The sequence below is a fragment of the Lissotriton helveticus genome, chromosome 7 (genome assembly GCF_964261635.1).
Source record: "Lissotriton helveticus chromosome 7, aLisHel1.1, whole genome shotgun sequence".
In the NCBI taxonomy this organism is placed as follows: Eukaryota; Metazoa; Chordata; class Amphibia; order Caudata; family Salamandridae; genus Lissotriton; species Lissotriton helveticus.
Window position 1 is genome coordinate 1,010,572,115 of NC_136068.1, and position 21,353 is coordinate 1,010,593,467.

At 46.6% G+C, this 21,353-nt stretch overlaps 1 protein-coding gene across 3 annotated transcripts in view; it reads right to left on the reverse strand.

Moving 5' to 3' along the window:
* GEMIN5 (gem nuclear organelle associated protein 5) overlaps positions 1-21,353 on the reverse strand; it is a 384,438-nt gene that overhangs the window by 71,223 nt on the left and 291,862 nt on the right. For all 3 annotated transcript variants that reach the window (XM_078653694.1, XM_078653693.1, XM_078653695.1), the window contains 4 exons: positions 19,123-19,242; positions 17,754-17,964; positions 16,543-16,800; positions 367-529 (listed from right to left, as the gene is read on the reverse strand). In XM_078653694.1, coding sequence (XP_078509820.1) covers positions 367-529; positions 16,543-16,800; positions 17,754-17,964; positions 19,123-19,242 — 752 coding nt within the window. The remainder of the gene's footprint in view (positions 1-366; positions 530-16,542; positions 16,801-17,753; positions 17,965-19,122; positions 19,243-21,353) is intronic.

Consider the following 21,353-nt stretch of genomic DNA (forward strand, 5'->3'; position numbering starts at 1 on the left):
TTTCTTAATTTAAAAACATGACTAGAGGAGTTGTTTCAGAGCAGCAACGCTGCGATATGTTTATTTTGAAACCTCTAAGTTTATAACAGAATTTTAAAATATATGACTGTTTAATTTGGTTGAAAAAAAAAAAAAACATCCGGAAGCAAGTCATGCCCATTTAGAGGATTAACTTATTGTGTTGTCTTTTTTGTGGTCTTTTCTCTCCACCTTTATAAGTGTTCTGGACCTGTGCTTGGGTGGGCTAGCCAGTGTTTATGAATATTAATGAAAACCTATGGACAGAGAACTACTAATTTATCTGGCTTTCGAATGAAGCTATAAGCTTTGGCATATGTGTTCCACCCACCGTCAACCCATGCATACCTTGAGGAAGAAGAAGGGCGCACATTTCCTGCATGAGGTTGAATTGTCCAGCATCATAGCACCGCGTCACTACCCTGAGGAAAGCTCTTACTGCTTCATCCCAGATGGAAGTTAGGGAGTTGAGCACTGCCAGGGTCACGTCGTATGAGAGATGAAACAGCAACTGTAAGCAGTAGAAATAGAGATACAAAACGTAAACAAAACATGCGCAGCATTGACAGCAAAAACGATAACTGCCTGTATAACAAACAATGCTGCAAAGCTGGCATCCGTCATATATTCACAGGCTTTGAATTGTTTATAATCCATACATATTAGTAGCCGAAGATTATCAACATCATTGTATATATCTGTCAGCCAGGAAATAAGTAGCATTTGAGAACTCCACACGTTCTGGAGGTTATCTCCTTAAGATTTCCAAGCTGTAGTGTGAAGAGACTTACTTACCAAGAGCAACACTGGGGCAGTTAGAGATTTGTAACCCTCTACTGTATATTGCTGATGAGACGCCCCTCAAGCCACAAGAGGGTCAAAACATGACGACATTATGGAAAGGAAACTGCTTTGCATTAATCCTTATTTTACTTTTCCCTGGGGGTATAAGAAATAAAAAACTCTTTCAACTCCAAAGCCCTGTTTGAAAAGTCCCAAAGCTTTAGCAATTGACTGTTTTGCCCTATCCAATACAAGCTATACTGGTGTCTGTCTTGTACAAATCTTGATCATTTGATATATATTTGCTTTGATACACTGCAACTTTTCAATGTGGCCGGAATCATCTGTTCGGATTCATTACACAAGCGTGTATTTTCTTTTTTATGTTGTCTTTTTTAGTTACACAAATTCTGACTTACGTTTGTGCAATTTATGTCTGTCTGATTCACTGCTTGAGGTCACTTATTTTAACTGGATTAATTGTAATAACTTTTATAGTCAACCCTTTTTATTAATTTGTTTTCATTCAATGAAACATGCCTCCTTTTCATTTCCTTCGCATTTATATATTTAATAATCCAACTCCCTTATTGGCCCAGTCGGATTTGCTTTTATTGTTATTGTCAATAAATAGAAGTCTTCCTGGTAGTTGATGAGTTGGAAGGAGGCCATGAAAGACTTTTTGACAGAGCAGTCATCGAAAAAGGTACTACTGAAGAGGAAATAGTTTGCAAAGGTTTTGTTAACACCGAAGTCATTTATAAGGTAGTGATAGAAGAAGATGTGGTATACTGAGGGTCAGGAGAAGGAAGACAGTTGACGAGCAAATGGTTTATTTTAAAAGCACAAGGCATTTTGCTGGCTTTTTAACAGCAGTCTGTCCTGTCGACAAGAGATTTCTGAGAAAGCACGCTAAGGTCAAACTTTCACCCAGAAACGAAGTTTACAAGTACTTTCTCTTTTGTATCTGCCTGAGAGGCTGTGTTGCTAATCCGACAGGCAATTCCAAGGATGGGTATGATCCTTAAGAACTAATAGGTTTCTTCTGAGAGCTTTTTTTTCTCCAAAAGAATACACATTCTTGAGAAACATGTTTGAATACAAACAATGAATACATTCCTTTAAAAAAAACGGATACTATCCTGAGTCCCTGATCCTCTAATTAGAGACTTTTACCTTTGGAAGGAATTCAACAACTGAAACAGACTTTCTTCTGGCTCAGCAACTCCGGTACAGGCACTAACGGGCAGCTGAGAGGAGAAAGAGAAAACCTCTAAATGTCTCTTATCTGGCAAGCAGAACTAAGACAACCTCAACGAGAGTTTTTTCTCCCAATATGGCTTGCCCAGCTGAAATCTTTAAAAAAGCTGCATCTGCTTCATATATTTCCTTCATATGTTACTTGGGAGAAAACCTCAAGGAAATGTCCTGCCGAGGAGTTTTAAGCATTCCATGATGATAGGCGACACATACTGTTCTGTTAATTTTAAAGCTTTTCTTAAATACTGCGATCACATTTTAACAGGGATTCCCATCTTCACAATGAAAAATTCCAAGCATGAGATGTCAATCTATGATCTATCTAGTGCTGGATAACAAATTCAGATGCAGAAGGCATGACTTTTTGAATTGTGGAAATACTTTCACTGTCTCAGAAGAGCAACCAATTTTCCACATTATTTCCAAAGACAATGTTGGTCATAGAACGTCATAAGAAGCGCTTCCATACCATCCATTTCTCACCTTTAGATTACCCACAGGTGTCAGACTGGAATTTAGGAATTTTACAGCAATGCTCGCCCAAGTCAATAGGTGGCTGTTTCTCACCCCAGAGGTGATGGAGCACAGCAGCATATAAGCCTCATCCCTGTGTGCTGACATTAGTTTCCTAATTTTTCTTCATCCGCACCTTCTGGTGTGTAGCATTTCAAACAAATTGCAGGTGACAGTGTGCTAAAATAAAGCTTGGGACTTTATTATGTTGTTCAAGAGTTCACCGCACAGAAAGGGGTGGTGAGAGAGTAGTGAGAAATCTACAATTAGATAGAGTCTCCACCACAAAGAGCAATACTGAAGGTAAATAGCTGCTTCTGATAGATACTTCTTACCGCAGATTGAACACCTCACCTTTAGAGTAAGTACCTCAGTACCTCCCAAAGATGGAGGGTCTGAGGAGTAGATTGACATTTAAAAATCTTGCAGGACCAAGTGGGCAAAATGGCCTTCCCCACAGATCTGACTGTCAAGGTAGTAGCGTTTCGTGAATATGTATATTGACTCTCAAGTAGCAGATTGGCAGAACCCCCTTGCCGATGTCATGGAAACAGCCTTGACCCCGGTGGAATGAGCCAGCAAGCCTTCATGAGCTGATTGGTGGTCTGCACATAGCAGACTTTGACAGCACACAATTCATCTTGACAGGGTGCTTTTCAGCACCACCTTCCCTTTCTTCTCTCCAGAAAATCCCACAAAAAACTAGTCATCCACATGATGTTCTTTTATGCAGTGAAGGTAAAAACTAAAGCCCTTTGGGGGTGAATGGATGGAACATCTTGTCCTCTTCTGGTGCAAAAAAACTATTGGCAGAGTGGCGGACTGCTCAAGGTGAAAAGGTGTCACAACAAAGGCATCCTGAATCCTCAATACTAATTTGTCTGGGAAGAAAGTGGTGTTTGGTTGTTGCATGAGAGAGCCTGCAGTTCACTCCCTCCAAAGGTGTGCATACAAGAAATAGCAACACCTCGCTCTAATCCCATTATTTGATAACAAATACCTGGGGGAGGGGGGTGTTTGAGGGTGAGTAGGAACATGCGAGACAGACCTGTATTAGAATGCCTAACAAGAGGTGATTTACATAGAGAGGGTTGATCAACACAAAAAGGCCGAAAGGGCCAACAGATAACCCTAACTGTGCCCACTGCAATGCCTTCTTGGGTCAACAATAGAACAAACATTATTCTACATGTGAAAGTTTGGTCTGCAGAGGGCTGATATGAAGAACGCCACAGCAGGTAAAAATGTGGTCCCTGTGCCCTGCATTGATGGACTTTATTGAAGGGTTTAGGGGTCTAGAGTGGCTGGCAGATCAAATTCATTTAACTGCCGCTGCTCAACCACTGTGCATCGATGAGTAGGTTGCGAAGACTCGAGTGCAGGACCCTTCCCTGTTGCTAAGGCAGAAGGTCTTTCCGAAGTGGTAGCCAGATTAAAGGGCAAACACTTAAGGAGCGAATATGCTACTTACCAGTATGCATCTGTTCTTGGCATGTAGGGCTGCTGACATTCACATCTATGCATAGATCGCCGCCTAGTGTTGGGTCCGGATGATTGCATATTGTTGTCCTGGAAGAGTCTTCGAAGTATCACGAGATAGGTGGCTCCTCCCCTGGACTACAGTGCGCATGGGCATCGACTCCATCCTCAGATTGTTTTTCGCCATTGTGGCAGAGATGGAGTGTAGTACAGTAAGTGATGACCATGCTAAGAGTAATTCTGAGTGCTGCAGCCGCGACAGGCGCCGGGGAGGAGGGCGGGCGATGTGAATGTCAGCAGCCCTACATGCCAAGAACAGATGCATACTGGTAAGTAGCATATTCGGTTCGAGGCATGTGGGCTGCTGAATTCACATCTATGCATAGAATACATAGCAGTCCCTCCATTAGCGGCGGCTGCCTGTGCCAGCTGCAGCAGTCTGAAAAAGTGTTTTGAGAACAGCCTGGCCTACAGCTGCTTGCTGTTTGGAGTGCACATCTACGCAGTAGTGTTTAGTAAATGTATGTACGGTAGACCATGTGGCTGCTTTACATATTTCTTCTAAGGGAATGTTCCCCAGGAAAGCCATGGATGCCCCTAACTTCCGTGTGGAGTAGGCCCTTGGGGGAATCGTTAAAGTGCGCTTAGCCTTTTGATAGCAAATTTGGATGCACTTAACGATCCATCTGGCTATACCTGCTTTAGAAATGGGGCTGCCTTTGTGTTGCGGTGAGAAGGCAACAAACGGTTTTTGGTTTTTCTGAAGTCTTTTGTTCTATCAATGTAGTACATGAGAGCTCTTTTTACGTCTAGTGTGTGGAGCATTCTCTCTGCCACTGAATCTGGGTTTTGGAAGAACACTGGTAGTTCTATTGTTTGATTCATATGGAACTGTGAAACCACCTTAGGCAGAAACTTAGGGTTAGTGCGTAGTACTACCCTGTTGGAGTGAATTTGGATGAAAGGCTCCTGGATAGTTAGTGCTTGAATTGTATCTCGCATTAGTGGAGAGGCTGAAAAGGTGGACCCATCAGTCTGGTAAGGACCAAATTTAGGTTCCATACAGGTGCTGGTGGGTGCCTGGGCGGAATAACTCGTTTGAGTCCTTCCAGAAAGGCTTTGATGGCAGGCACTCTGAAAAGCGAGAGATGCCGCCTATTTTGGAGATAAGCTGCCATTGCGGATAAATGTATACGAATGGAAGCGTAGGCTAGATTGCACTTGTATAGATGCAATAGATAACAGATGATGTTTTGAGTAGATGCCTCTAGCGGATTAATGTCATTATTGGCACAATAAATGACGAAACGCTTCCACTTGGCTGCATAGCATGCTCTAGTTGTGGGCCTCCGTGCCTCCTTTATGATATCCATACAGTCAGGAGGCAGGTTGAGGTAGCCAAATTCTAAGACTTCAGGAGCCAGATCGCCAGGTTGAGCTGTAGCGGATCTGGATGCTGAATGTCGCCATGGCTCTGCGTCAAGTGTGTGGGTGAGAGGCGCAGTCTTTGATGCGGTACCACGGAGAGTTCTAGAAACGTGGTGTACCATGGTTGGCGGGCCCACGTTGGAGCAACCAGGATGAGAGTCATCGAGTGTTGCCTCAGTTTGCGTGCCACCAGCGGTATTAGAGGTGCTGGTGGAAAAGCGTACGCAAATTTGCCTGACCAGTTCATCCATATCGCATTTCCCTGCGACTGTGGATGTGGGAACCTGGCGGCAAAGCTTTGGCATTTTGCGTTTTCCTTTGTGGCGAATAGGTCTATCTCTGGATGACCCCACTGCTGGAAGTACGGGTGGAGTACTGAGGGATGTATCTCCCACTCGTGCATCTGGTGGCTGTGCCTGCTGAGCAGGTCCGCCATCTGATTGTCCTTGCCTGGGAGGTGTTCTGCCATGAGGAAGATGTTTCTCTGAATGGCGCACTTCCACATGCTCTGAGCTAGATGAGACAACTGTGGAGAGTGTGTACCTCCCTGCTTCTGTATGTAGTACATGGCCGTCATGTTGTCCGTTCGGATCAACACCACTTTGTTGCACAAGTGTACCTTGAAAGCCTTCATTGCCAGAAGATTGCCATCAGTTCTAGAAGGTTGATGTGCATCTTCCTTTGCTGTACCGACCACAGTCCCTGCACTGTGTAGTGGAGTACATGAGCTCCCCATCCCTGGAGAGATGCGTCCGTATGTCAGAATAATCTGTGGCACAGGCTCTTGGAACGGTCGGCCCTTGCAATGGTTTTGTGGATTCCACCAATGCAGAGAGTTGTACGCACGACCGGTCACCAACACTAGGTCTTTCAACTGTCCGTGAGCCTGGTTCCACTGACGTGCTAAGCACTCCTGAAGCGGACGCATATGTAGCCTCGCGTGCGGGACTATGAAGATGCAGGAGGCCATCATGCCTATCAACTGCATGAACACTCGTGCTGGAAGCGAGTGTTGGGGTCTGAATTTTTGTATCAGCAATTGAATGCTGTTGATTCTCACTGAATTTGGCTGTGCTTTGGCTGCCAGAGTGTCGATTGTAGCGCCCAAGTACTGCCGTACGTGTGCGGGCTGAAGGTGGGACTTTGAATAATTCAGTGAAAATCCCAGGCTGTGAAGTAGGTGAATGGTGTGGGACATGTGGGTGGCACATTGCTGGGCCGACTTTGCTTGGACAAGCCAGTCGTCCAGGTATGGGTAGACGTGGACACTTTGTCTCCGCAGGTGTGCAGCCACTGTCGCTAGGCATTTGGTAAACACCCTGGGTGCTGTCGTGACTCTGAAGGGGAGAACTCTGAACTGATAATGTTGATTTTGAATGGTAAATCTGAGGTATTTTCTGTGTGACGGGTGTACCGGTATATGGAAATATGCATCCTTGAGATCTAGTGTGGCGAGGAAAACTCCCTGACTGAGCAACGGTAGGACCTGCTGTAACGTGAGCATATGGAAGTGTTCTGAAAGGATGTACATGTTCCGGGGCCTGAGGTCTAATATGGGCCTGAGGGACCCGTCCTTTTTTGGGATTAAGAAGTACAGCGAGTACACCCCCGTACCTATTTGTTCCACAGGTACGAGCTCTATGGCTCCTTTTTGCAGCATGCTGAAAACCTCCTGCTGCAATAATTGCATATGCTCTGCGGACATAGGACGGTGTTTTGGGGGTATGTTGGGTGGAGTGGAAGTTAACTCCAGACAATAACCGTGCTGGATAAGCTGTCTTACCCACCTGTCTGTGGTGATGAATTTCCAGACTGGCAGGAACTGTTGTAGTCTCCCCCCGACCGGTGTTATGTGGTCGGGGGGCAGCGACAAGACGTCACTGTTTGTTTGTGGCGGAGGATCGGGAGCTGTTGTTTCCAGGACCTCTGCCTTTGGCGCTGTTTCCACGATAGCCGCCCCTATTGCCTTTGCCGTAGGTGGTTTGCGTGGCCCCTTTATTGTATTGTGCCTGTTGGGACACCTGTCCTCTGGAAGCTCCTCTATTGTTGGAGTGACGAAAAGAACCACCTCTGAACTGCTGGGACTGAAGAGCTCCCATAGACTTTGCAGTCTCAGTGTCCTTTTTGATTTTCTCTAAGGTGGTGTCCACTTCCGGGCCGAATAAGTGATCAGGGTTAACTGGTTAATTGAGAATGGTGGTTTGTATTTCAGACTTGAAACCAGAGATTCTCAGCCAGGCGTGCCTACGTAACATAACGCTGGTGTTAATTGCCCTGGCTGCAGTGTCAGCTGCGTCCAGTGCACACTTAATGGACGCATTAGAAATACGTTTTCCTTCCTGAATCAGCATTTCAGCTGCCTCTTTGTACTCATCTGGCAAGTGTTGCAACAGGGTTTCAAGTGTATCATAGTGAGCCCTATCATATCTGGCTAGGAGCGCCTGTGTGTTGGAGATTCGCCAGACATTGGCCGCTTGAGCTGCCACCCTTTTCCCTGAGGCTTCGAGCACTTTTGAGTCCTTGTCAGGAGGAGGAGCATCACCCGTGGCATGTGAATTTGCTCGTTTACGAGCATTGGAAACAACGATAGAGTCCAGTGGTAACTGTCCCTTGATATATGTAGGGTCGCCAGGTGCAGGTTTGTATTTCTTCTCAATCCTGGGGTTTATTACTCTGGCCCTTATGGTGTCCTTAAAGATGTCTCCAGCGTGTCTTAGGACACCTTTTAGCATAGGCAGAAGTTTGACAGTTCTCTCAGAAGTGAAGAAGGTGTTAAACAAGAAATCCTCCTCAATAGGGTCAGTATGGAGTTGGACATCGTGATTTTTTGCCGCCCTTTCAATAAGTGCGTTGAACGCAGCTGTGTCTTCTGTTGGTGATGTTTTAACAGTATAGACATTGCTGTCGGTGTTAGGACGTGGTTCCTCTGGGTCAACAGCGTCCGCCCAGGGTTCATTGTGTTCGTCTGGATCAGAGTCTATAGGATAATTGTACTCCAGATTGTAAGCCTCCTCCGCATCTGCATCTGAATGTGTGGGCGAAGTAAATTCTTGTTCTTGGCCACATGGATGCAGAGGTTCCGACAGAAGAGGTGAAGTTGCTGAATCCCTCTTTTTCTTTAATGGAATCTTGTAGGACTCCATTGGCTGTTCTGGGACAAATTTCCGCTTGTGAATGGAAAGTCTACCAGTTTCAGCATCGATGAATTGCCTCGGCTGGTCTTCCTGGAGAGGCGGTCGATGCTTTGTGGCCACTTCAGTTGTAGTAGACTTTTTCCCCATGGACACCTTCTTTGTTGGCTCGACGCCTGCAAGTGGCGCGAACGCTTTAGGTGGCACCGGTGGCGGCAGTATAAACTTTATCGGCGTTGACGCCTTTGGAGCGGTGACGACCGATTTTGGGGGTGGAGCGGCCTTTGGATCGACAACCAGGGCTTTATCCTTTATACGCTGCAGCGAGTCCGACACTTGCTTCGAAAAAGAGGCAGATGGCCGTATTGACTCGACGGGATCTTTAGAGCCACGTTGTTTTGTGCGCTCGATGTCCTTGCCGACTTTCGGATTGTCGAGTTGACGCTTCGGATCAATAGCGTCCTGCGCTTTGGCTCCTTTAGGATTCAAGCAAGCCGGGCCGAAGACGGCTGTAATGCCAGAAACCGGTCCCCGGAAGCTTGTTTCCTTCCCAGTGTAAGAATTGGCTTTTGTAGTCTGGTCTGCCCTGTTCCCATGATGCACTGGGCCAGGGACAGACTAATTTGCATACAGCCAGGTTCTGAAACTGGGATGGCGCAATGAGCTAAAAAACGGTGTTGGATCTAGCCCTGATCTCTTGACTGGGTGAGAGTACTCTGCTTAATTCAGAGACTCTGTCCATCACCACCCCTTGTTGTAAATAATTTTGTCCACCCTAAGCGTGGAAGGGTATACTCAGATGTGAGTCCCTTGCTCATTGCACCATCAGGATTCAAGCAAGCCGGGCCGAAGACGGCTGTAATGCCAGAAACCGGTCCCCGGAAGCTTGTTTCCTTCCCAGTGTAAGAATTGGCTTTTGTAGTCTGGTCTGCCCTGTTCCCATGATGCACTGGGCCAGGGACAGACTAATTTGCATACAGCCAGGTTCTGAAACTGGGATGGTGCAATGAGCTAAAAAACGGTGTTGGATCTAGCCCTGATCTCTTGACTGGGTGAGAGTACTCTGCTTAATTCAGAGACTCTGTCCATCACCACCCCTTGTTGTAAATAATTTTGTCCACCCTAAGCGTGGAAGGGTATACTCAGATGTGAGTCCCTTGCTCATTGCACCATCAGGATTCAAGCAAGCCGGGCCGAAGACGGCTGTAATGCCAGAAACCGGTCCCCGGAAGCTTGTTTCCTTCCCAGTGTAAGAATTGGCTTTTGTAGTCTGGTCTGCCCTGTTCCCATGATGCACTGGGCCAGGGACAGACTAATTTGCATACAGCCAGGTTCTGAAACTGGGATGGTGCAATGAGCTAAAAACGGTGTTGGATCTAGCCCTGATCTCTTGACTGGGTGAGAGTACTCTGCTTAATTCAGAGACTCTGTCCATCACCACCCCTTGTTGTAAATAATTTTGGCTCCTTTAGCGGCATCAATGGGTTTCCGCGCCGACGTCTTTGGGTCGATGTTCACGACCTTTTTCTTCGGCGCCCCGGTTTTCGTCTCGACCCTTTTGGGTGGCTTACCCGGCCCGATCGCACCCTGTGGTGTCGTCGAAGCAGGCGGCTCAGAAGCCTTTGAAACGAGGAAAGTTACTCGCACTTTCGGTTTCGATTTTGTTACCGGTGCTTTCGGTTTTGTGGACACTGATGTTGTTTGTTTCGATTGTGGTCGATCCACAGACGGCTCTTTAGAAATGTCCGTAGCCGGACTTTGAAGCGAGGCTGTAGAACTACTCGTTTGAACTTGGGTAAGGCCTGGAGGCGATCCCTCGACCTGAGCCTAATTGAGTGTCTTGTCGCAGGCCTCCGAACCAGTGGTCGGGCCTAGCTCTTCACTGGAGCTATCGTCTACGGCCCCATAGGGCTCATCGTCGTCTCCTACCTCGTCGACGACTTCGATATCCTCGACCAATTCTTCATTTACTGCGTCATAGTTGGAGTCAACCTCCGACGCAGGATCAGACTGGTGCTCCTGAACTTCATGCTCGACCCCTTCGTCGCCTTCAGCGTCGAAGGTGTTGACCGGGTCAGGCGTTGTGTGCTGGGCCTCCTGGCGCGCCGCGCGTCGAAGGCGAAGTGTTTTCTTGGACCGGAACCGAGAACAGGCCATACAGCTGGCCTCATCGTGGTCCGGAGACAGGCACTTGTTGCACACCGGATGGACGTCGATATGAGGGTACTTGGAGTTGCAGACTGGACATCTTTTGAACGGGCTCCGTTCCATTTTGTACGTCGACAAGGCCTACGGCGCTGGCGTTCGGCTCGAAATTGAGCTGGAATTAGTCCTGGGCACCGATCGCAAGACAATACCGACGATGAGTAAAGGCCTTTTGGCCAAAAAGAAAGTTTTCTATCGATTCCGAACTTGAGTTAACAAATATGCATCCGAACCCGATGGCGGAAAAAAACAATCTGAGGATGGAGTCGATGCCCATGCACACTGTAGTCCAGGGGAGGAGCCACCTATTTCGTGATACTTCGAAGACTCTTCCAGGACAACAATGTGCAATCATCCGGACCCAACACTAGGCGGCGATCTATGCATAGATGTGAATTCAGCAGCCCACATGCCTCGAACATCTGGGTACCATACGGTCTCCCCCAATCCAGGGCTATTAAGATAACTTGGGCTCTGTCTGTCCTGACTTTCTCCAGAATGTGAGGCTGTGACAGGATTGCATACAGGAAACCCATGTCCCATTGCAGTCTGAATGAGTCTCCTAGTGACATTCCTGGAGGAAACGTCAGTGCGCTGTATTTTAGACACTGTGCAATAGAGAATCGATCTAACAAGGGTATGCCCCACTGATCAAAGGCGTCCCTTGCTACCTCTGGATGGAGATGCCACCCATGATCTACCAGATTACTTTTGCTCAGTTAGTCTGCTCTAGCATTCAAAAACCCAACTAGGTGGTTGGGTACCTCAAAGATGTCTTGATGGTCCAGCTACCTCCACAAACATAGGGCCTACCGGCACAGGATCCAGGTCTCCCCTCAACCTGTTTTGTTGAAGCTCCACATGGAGGTTGTGTTGTCCGGAAGGACTGGCACACGCCTCCACTTGACGGATGGCAGGAAAGCTTTCTAAGTCAAATGGATCACCTCTAGAAGACTGATATGAAGCTGGCTCTCTGCCATAGATCAGAGGTTCTGATTCCCACCTCCACAAGTAGTCGACCATGCCTCAACCCAGCAGTGATAAGTCTATTACAATTGGAAGGTCTGAGTGGGGAAAGGAGTGGCCATGTCAGGTTGGCGCTTGACTGCCACCACAGAAGATCCCGAGCCATCTCCTGTGAGATCTGGATGGAGTTGGAGAGGCAACCCTGGTACTGGGCCCACTGAACATAGGGTTAAACTGCAGGGTCTGCATATACTTGCTAACGTTCGGGATGAGGAGGATGCACGAGGCTAGGAGTCTTAGAAGCCTCAGGGACATCCCCACCAAAACCCAGGATTAAGCCTGAAACATCAGGTCATAATCTGAATGTTCTGGACTAGCTGCAGCAGTGGAAAAGCCTTGAACGCCTCTGTGTCTAGTGCAGCCCCACTGAAGGGAATCCTCTGAGTGTGGCCCCGGTGAGACTTCAGCTCATTAATGGAAAATCCCAAAAGAGATCAGGAGGTTGTCGATCATCCATATGTGATTTATGATTGACTAGGAGGAGCCTGCGTTGAGCAGCTAGTTGTTGAAGTACAAGACACATGAATCCTTCAGTTCCGAAGGTGGGCGTGGCAACTACTGCTATCGACCTTCGAGGTAAGACCAGAAGGGAGTGCAGCAAATTTTAAGTGTTCCAATCCCACCGTGACCTGCAGATAATGCCTGTGGGACTGGTAGACTGGGGTATGAAAACATGTGTCCTGCAAGTCCAGGGACACAATTCAGTCTCCCGAATCCAGAGCAGAAAGAATCTGACTCAGTGTGAGCATTTTTAATGTCTTTCTGCAGAAAGATTTTCAATAGCCAGAAGCCTTTCTCCAGTCAGAGGAAGTAGTGTGAACAGCGCCCCTCCTCTCTGCAGCTGGAACCTGCTTAATGGCACCATTTGCTAGCAGACCATGGACTTCGCGCAGCAAGATTGTGGAAGGGCCCACTCAAAGTTGCTCTGACATAGTGAAGGGAGAAATGGAGAAAGATGAAATAAAAGGCAAGACGTAGCTCATATGGATGTTTAAAGATTTACAAGACCAATCTGTCTGATGTGATTGACCTTCAGCCATTGAGGAGAGGAAATACAACATCCTACACTCCACCAGCTGAGTATGGGCACCTGAGGGCAAATTAAAGAAGCTTAACATCTGCTGCAATAGGGAAGCAAAAGTTAGAGGAAAGCTGTCCCAGCTGGAGGCATTGCCCCCAGTTGCCACCACAATCTCTGCCCTTAAAGTACTGGGTCTAATGCTGCTACACAGGTTGGGAGGGGTGCTTAGTCTGCAAGCTAGCCCCCGGGAAAAACACCGAAACCTCTTACATTGTGGAGCAACTGCTTGGCAGGTAAAAGAGTTCCACTATCTGAGAGAAATCCGGGAGATATGGGAGGCACAGTTGGGGGTACGTGAAGACGACGACTGGGTGGAGGAGAAACAGAGCCTTAGGGAGAGCTTTAGTGATGTTGCAGTTTGGGCACGATTTTGCTTTATACAATTATGTATCCTACACCTCAAGGGCACTGTTACACCGCATAGGCTGCACAGATACCGATCTCTGTACACAGGGATGTGGCGAAGTGGGTACTTTTTTCCACATACTGTGGACATGCCCCGAATTCAGCAGTATTGAAGAGAGGTAACACAGATAATGTCCAAAGTGGTGAAGCTGGAGGTCTCAATAGAGGCTAGATGGCACATACTGTGTGTGACAGGCGAAGAACGATGCCTCAAGTATTCTAGGATATGGTTTATGTAAGCAGGTATAGTGGCAAAGAGAAATGTAGTGAGAGCATGGGGGGCACACCAGCCTCCGGGAGATGAATGGGGGATCTAGACATGTGCTGCACAGCTGAAAAAGTGGTGTTCCAAAGTAGGGTATGCCTGAGGAAATGGGGAAAGATCTGGGGTAAGTGGGAGGAGAATAGAGGCTTCCAAAATCAGTGCAGCTAGCGATGGCTGGACGGGAGGCAAGGTTGCCCAGATTCTCCAGTTGGAAGGGACAGTCTCCACAGTTTGAAGGTTTATTGTATTGATTCGGGAAATAGAGCTGTACATGGAGGAATACCCAACCACCTTCATGGAGAATGAATGAAAATACTGTATCAGTGGTTGTACTGCCAAGCTTTTATTTAATAAAAAGTTAAAAAAATTATTATCCTTTTTTTTTTTTTTTTTTTTTTTTTAAAGAGTTCCAGCGATCATGCTGTGGCTAAATTAACCCTAAATCGTTTGAACTCTGGCTCAATTATCTCTCCAAACAACCAGGATCCCTCAAAAATTCTTGGGCAGCTCCTGAAAACCCGACTGATCAAATTCAGTCGTGGCGCCTAGGCAAAACACTGATGCCAATAGCTCTGCCAACACAGTCTGTGGTGTCCAAGCCAGCATGTAAAACCAGCATGCTGGCTAATATAAATCAGTTAAGCCGTTGGGGTGGCTAACAAGATCTTGCTGACCATGTCCCAGAAAAACATGGGTAGACCTGCAAAGAAGGCAGGGGCGGCGCTCCTCCATGTGGGCGGAGGAGCGTCGCCCCCACTGCTTTCTCTTTTTTATTATAAATAGCATTTTATGTTTCTGCTTCTCGCACTGCGAGAAAGCAGAAGGGTGTGGTTGGGGGTGGGTGGTCCTGCTCTAGGGCGGTGGAGGAGTGGCTTGTCCACTCTGAGGGTACTGTTTGGTCGACCCCAGCGCCTACCAAACCAGACATACGCACTCTCCCTTTTCTACATGTAGGCTGCATGCAGCCTACATAGAGAAAATGGCCTCCCCCATAGACGACTGTGTGGTAGGCGTCCCAGCCAATCACAATGCTGCCATTGCAATTCCTGTGAGGAGCAGAGACAATGTGGGACGACGCAGGACCGGATCGGGCCAGTGAAGGTAAGTTAACAATTAATATTATTTTTTTATTTAGCCCCCGTGTAACGCCCTCCCCTGTACGACCCACCCATCTGCAACTCATGGCGGCCGCGACTGCCAGAAGGCACAGTGTGCTCAAGGATCTTATGGCTAAAGCAGCAGAAGAGAACCTTCTCGTTCCAAAGATGTCAATAAAGTTCTACTCTCTATCCGAAGGACTGGTTGGAAAGGCATTAGGAGTAACTTTACTTGTAGCACAAGGCTTTCAGGCGTAGAATGCTTGATCAAACAATTGGGATCACCAGGGACCTATGTTGTCAGACTACAGATTCGACTCACTGTGGGGCCCGAGCACAGCCTATTTCAGATGGCTATTAAGAGTGTTTGTGGTAGCCTCCTTGAATGTCAGAAAAGGCTCAAAAAAGGTACAATCTGGTTGTGAGATCTCAGCTGACAGATAGGCCTCAGTTTCAGAAGTAGGCAACGGTGATCTAGCACTTCTGCTCTACGCACAACTACTGCAAAAGAGACTTTCTTTTGTTAGCGGCCGAGGTGGCCAGAACAGCTCAAGCCTCTGTAAAACTATCTAGCCCACTGGCATTTTGTAAATCCAGGTAAAGCCCACCTTAGATACCTGAGAAGAGAGCAGGTGGTCATGACCAAGGTCATCGTTATCATAATCTTCATCACCTATTGTGTGGGAAGCATTCTGAATACCCTGAACTGCAACAAAGTCTGAATTGAATAAGGTCTCTAGCCTCTTATACTACCGGTGTTGAGGTAGTAGTCAAGGCTTAGAGCCACTTTGTATAGCGACTGACAGATTTTTTCTAATCTCACATTGTTACATAGGCATGAAGTTGTATGCCGGTGGCTCTGCAACCACCATAGGAGTCTGGCCTGGGACCCTAAGGCACACCAGATGGAGCCAGAAGTGGCTGGAAATGCTGTGGCATGGCCTCCTTGGAGGTTGCGATTTGCTGCAAGGCCGACAGCGGCCCAGTTAATTCACGGTGCACCAGTTGAAGGACTGGATTAGAGCCAGAAGATGCTTTTGGGGTATGAGCTTTTGCTTTACGCCTTTTCGCCTGATTAACAGTGGCGGGATGGGGTTGAGTCATGCTTTGCTTTCTTATGCTTATGGCGTGTCTTCAACTTACCTTAAGACTGAGTGGAAACAGGATTTCTTGCAAAATTGGCTTCTTGAATGTTATTGCGAGTGGCCCTGCAACCTGGAGCTGGACTTATATGTCGATCATGACCTCTTCTTATGTGCAGCTATTTTGAGTTTAGCCTCCTGCTCTTAGATCTCCATTGGGTATATGAGGACAAATTAGTCACACAACTTCAAGTATGACCAGTGTTCATACACCAAAGACACATGTTGTGAGGGTCCGCGAACACCATTTGCTTACTGCATTCATGGCACAGCTCAAACCTTGTTTTGGGGGCCAAATCATCCCTCGCAGATTGCCTGAGGTCAATTTTGACTTGTCGGAAGACTGACAAAGTTCAGAGCAAAGCTCCAGAACTGCGTCAAGGGCAGTACAGAAAGAAACAGACATCAGAACACAGTGGTAGTGCTTATATGTGGCTCTACTCCATCACTTCTGGGCTGTACAGTCAGTGCAGAGCCACATGAAGCTACCTTTTGGTGCACAGCAGCATTGCTGTAAAATCCTTCGTATCAAGTCTGGTGCCTAGGGATATTTTAAAAGTGAGGCATCTGCAAAGTATTAATCAGAATGTGAGATTTTATTTTCATCACCAACACCAGGCACATCTCTGCAGACCATGAAATGTCTTTCTCAACAAGAAATGCCTCTACAAAGTGTGCCCCACAGATAATTGAATCACACCCACATTACCTGTTTAGCGCTGGTGTTGATCGTGGCTGGTGGATGTTCCTTGCCATAAAGTTGCAGTGCTGCAGCTCTCAATTGATCCTCAGTACTCACACCAAATTCACTTTTCCACAGACTTGCTAAAGCCTCAGCAAAAACCTCTTCCTGCCTCACTATCCATGTGTGCAGGCAGGGTGGAGACTGGCTCTTCCATTCCAATGTAGCTCCCTCCTTCAGAAGCCTGTACAGCACCTCACTTGTGCAGAAAACAAGTCTTTGTCCCTGGAATGTCAAGAAGTAGACAAGTGTGAGAGAAATTAGTTTGTATGACTCAAAGAAAACTAACCACAGATTGGTGATGGTGCATCTTTACAGCTGAGAATAAAGAAACAATGCAGGACTTCAGTTACTTTATATATTTTCAGAACCTTCATCTGAGAGGCGGGAAATCATGTTTGCAGAAGGAGCACTGATTCACAGAAAAAGTATTTCATGTGATCCACAGACTGAGCACAGCCAGCGCCTAATGTTAAACCAGGGACTTTCCGAGATCCTACAGAGGAATCAGTGGGTGATACAGAGATAGTAAAGAAATAGCATGTGACTGTAGACTGAACCCAGTGCCTAATCTTAAAAATAATTATTCTAGCAATGACGAGTGATTACTGAGATGGTGTGAAAATTTGAGCCCAGGTATAATGCATGATCAAAACGCACAAATCAGGTGTGATTAGAGACAATACATGAGCTGGACCTCTCCAGCATGGAGAAAGAATAATTCTGATTGCAAGAGAGACCAAATCATTCGCTCTACCACAACAAATAAAATGATCTCTACCGTTTGTGATGGAGGAGTCTTCGACTCAACAGAGGAGCACTCAGCAGCATATACAAGAAGGATCCTCACCAGCAAACAATCGAAAACCACACACAAGCATGTCGCTGACGGCTCTCACCTCCCCATAATAACAGCCACAGAGTGGGTCCTCTTAAAGCAGAGAGAATGAAAGAGAGCTCACCAGTAGAAAGAGAGGCAGCTTCAGATAGAGTCAATTTGATACCAGATTCTGCTCAAAAAGAGAAACATGGGTAAACACGCCCCAGCCAGATGCACACAGAATCCTCTCTAGCAACATTCTAGTGGTTGCCTTCGCAGATGCTAACTCACAGGGATCTTTACCGGCAGTGTGCTTTCTCAAGGGCCTATACATGCAGTCTCAAAAGAGTGTACTCACCAGCAGACCTTCCTGCTGTTGCAGGACTTCTTGTGCGCCCACCCAATTTCTAACCGAGAGCATCTCTTGGGCACAACGGATTGAGAAGGATGTAGAGAGATCACTTTCCCCAACAATCAGAGCAAGCTCAGAGGCAGCCTTGAGAGAGACTAGGTCCCCTTTTTTGGCCAACACTTTTGCAGCATCATAGGGGGAAGCAGCCCCCAGGTAGCTGTGGAAACAAAAACAACCCCCTCTTGATGTCACGTGATAGGGTATTAAGGGCAGAGACATTTAAAACTTTTTCAACCACACAGCAGATCACTATTCTCTCTCCTTCAGAATCTGCAATACCCATTCAATATTGAGGGAGAAACACAAGTAAGTCAGTGGTAAAAGGGAGAAGCTAGTCAGGTATTGGCAACTTGGGGGCAATAACACTGTGGTACTGGGATGAATCCACTTAGTGTTGCGAGTGTGGGGCCCAAGAGGCTCTAATGCTGTACTGACTTCAGTATGGCATCAGTGAATTTAGAGCCCGATGGTCACAGTGCCAGCGAGGTATCAGTATGGTGTGATCACAAGGTACATATAGCGGTGAGTGTTTAAGACAGCCCAGCTAATTTGAGATTGGATTAACAAAATGCATTTGTCTCTCTTAGGTGGCATGCATTAAGGAGGTCTCATTGTTGAACATTGCAGGCGGCCACACCACTTTTGTTAGGATGTAGTATCTGGCAGGGATTATCCTGCAGCGAGTGACAGTACGGCCAAGGAAACTATCACTTTGGAGCACTTGGTTGGCATCAGAGAGTAGGACGCCTGATGTTCTAGTACTATACTTGGCATTGGTGAATAAAGATCCATGAGAAAGCAGTAGTGGGTGAAGCTCAGTTCAGCCTGTCACCAATTTTTCTGGGCCCATAAGGCTCTAGATCTGGGGGAGGAGCACAGTTAGGTGTCTTATGTGTGGAACTCGCTAGACTTTATGACTTAGTATTTAGAGTGCAGTGAGTGAGAATCCGAAAGAGCTGTATGTGGTTGGATTTAGATTACAGTCATTAGGCCTGATCCCAATGGGGTGCAGAAGTGGGTAGAGGGAGAAGGATTTCAACTTGGCGTCCAAGTGTGGGTCATGAGGATCTAGTAGTATGGAGAGTTGGCTTTGGTTTCATGAATGTGAGCCCATGAGCGTTTAGTGCTGGGAGAGCTGTCCATAAGTGCGAGGATGGCAAGACTATTAATGGAGAATGTGCAGCTTTCAGTCAGTCTGGTCCTGGAATGTACATAGTAAAAGGGATGTTCGCCTGACCATCTGTTGCTAACAGACATATCCCAAAGTGCCCAACTTTTCACACACCGAGATTGTGTATCAACTTTCAGAACGTACCACTTAGCCGCCATGGAGTAATGGCCATCCTTTTCCAGAACTGCTGCCCAGCTGGTATAAAGGTCTCTCAGGACGGTGTCTTCTGGTAGCAGCCTGGCTTTGGCGATTGCAATCGCTTCTCTAATGAAAACAAAGAAGGCAATGGATGAATAGACGTCCCTTCTGTAAATAAATCTACACACTGATTACCACTCTTTTCTCACAGCCGCCATTGCTGCAGTAGGAGTAGATAATAGTACGAAGGACACATTTTCTGGTCACACATTATCAAAAGACAGACGAGCCAGTGAGCCGTAAAGAAAAATCAGCACAATCTGTAAGCAATGCACCACAGTTTCTGAATGCATCAATACCCATATTTCAATTCCTCAGGATTCCAGAGTCTGGAAGTGGCATTAGGAAAATAAGCTCTAAGATGAGAAGGGCTCTGGCTTAGTCAAGCTAAGGGAGACCTATTCCTCATATAGAACACCCTTAGTTGGCCTTTATACGGTTAGATCATCACTGAAATTTACACAGGGCTGGCTCTATGGTGTTATTAAATTCTGCAACGACATGGAATGTTTACCACTGGTAAGCCTCTTCATCATGCCAATACCCAACATTAACAGTGTGAATGATAGTGCAGCAGATTAAAGCATGCAACCCAACCAACAAAAACATCCGAAGGAGATAATGGCTTTCAGGACACAAACATGCAGACTTGAGGCCTGGATTAGGAAACACACTTAGATAAACTGGCTAGCTCCATGCTGAATGATAACGTACTCTTTCACCATAAAAAAGTAGAGCATGGGGGAGGTGGGAGCAGCAAGTACATTTTTAAAACATGGGCTTCAATATATGAAATGGCTTAAAACACGAAGCTTAAATAAACAAGTTACTTACCTTCAGAAACTATCTTTCTGGTGGATACTCTAACCGCAGATTCCTCACCTTGTGAATAATCCCCAGACGTCAGACTGGATCCGTAAACTTTCACAGCAGTTCTCCTGCGTGCCACTAGGTGGCGTCATGCGGCAGCCCACCTACGTAGTTCCGCTCCAAAAGTGATAAGTGGAGCTGCATATAAGCGCAACCCTTGTACACTGACATCAGTTGCTTTCCAGGCTGTCCGTGTTCTCAGACGCAGAGCACATCAGCAAATTAGTATGATCAGTGTGTAGATCTATATAGAGAGAGACTTTTTACAGGGAAAAGAGTCCAGGCCACAGAACGGCGAGTTTGAAGGGTCGGTGAGGAATATGCAAGAGTATCCATCAGAAAGATCATCATCAGAGGAAAGTAGCTTGCTCGTCTGAGGAATATTTCGAACTGCAGATTCCTCACCGTGTGACTAAATACCATAGCAGTACCTCCTAAGGTGGTAGGCCTGTGAATGGGCTCAGACAAAAAAGTGCTGCAGGACTGAGCAAGGAAAATGCCACTTTCGAGGGACCGGACTGTCAAGGCAGCTGTGCTTCGTAATCGTGTGTACTGTCGGACATATGTCCAGGACATGCCCTCCACATACCAGGTAGCGGTAGCAGCGTAGGCCCTGGTGAAATGAGCTCCTAAGCCTTCTGGGGTACCTGAACACTGTCCAGGACAGGGACTCCGCTTGCCAATGCAGTGGCAGCAGTTTGGGCCCTGGAGGAATGAGCATGTAAGCCTTCAGGGGCTGCTTTTTTTGACAGTCCATATAACATCTTTATGAAGAGAACAATCCACCAGGAGATGGTCCTTTTTTGCATTGCATCTTGTGCTTGTGCTTTTATGAGTATAACCCTCGAATAAAGCTTTGTTGATTATAAAAAAAAAAAAAGCATTGCATCTGGAAAAGTCTAGTAAAAGCTGATTTTCCACTCAATGTTCCTTGGTACGATGTTATGAGGGTGAGAACGACGGTCTTTAAAGGGCAGAAGTCTCAACAAACAACTGTGCAACGGCTCAAAAGGGGTGCACATCAAGAATGTGAGGATCAAGTTCAAGTCCCACTGGGGCATCTCAAAATGGGTTTCAGTTGAAACAGGTGTTGCACAACTTTAAAAAAATCCCATCATACCTGGTGATTTAAATAATAAAGACTGATACTGCACCTGCAAAAAGGCCAAAAGAGCTGATAAGAATCCCTTAATGGTGCCAAAGGCAAGTCCTTGCTTAGGTAGAGACAGGAGAAACAGTAACATTTTAGACTATTTGGCCTGGAAAGTGTCAATTTGTTGAGCGCCACGTCAATCCACAAATTTGTC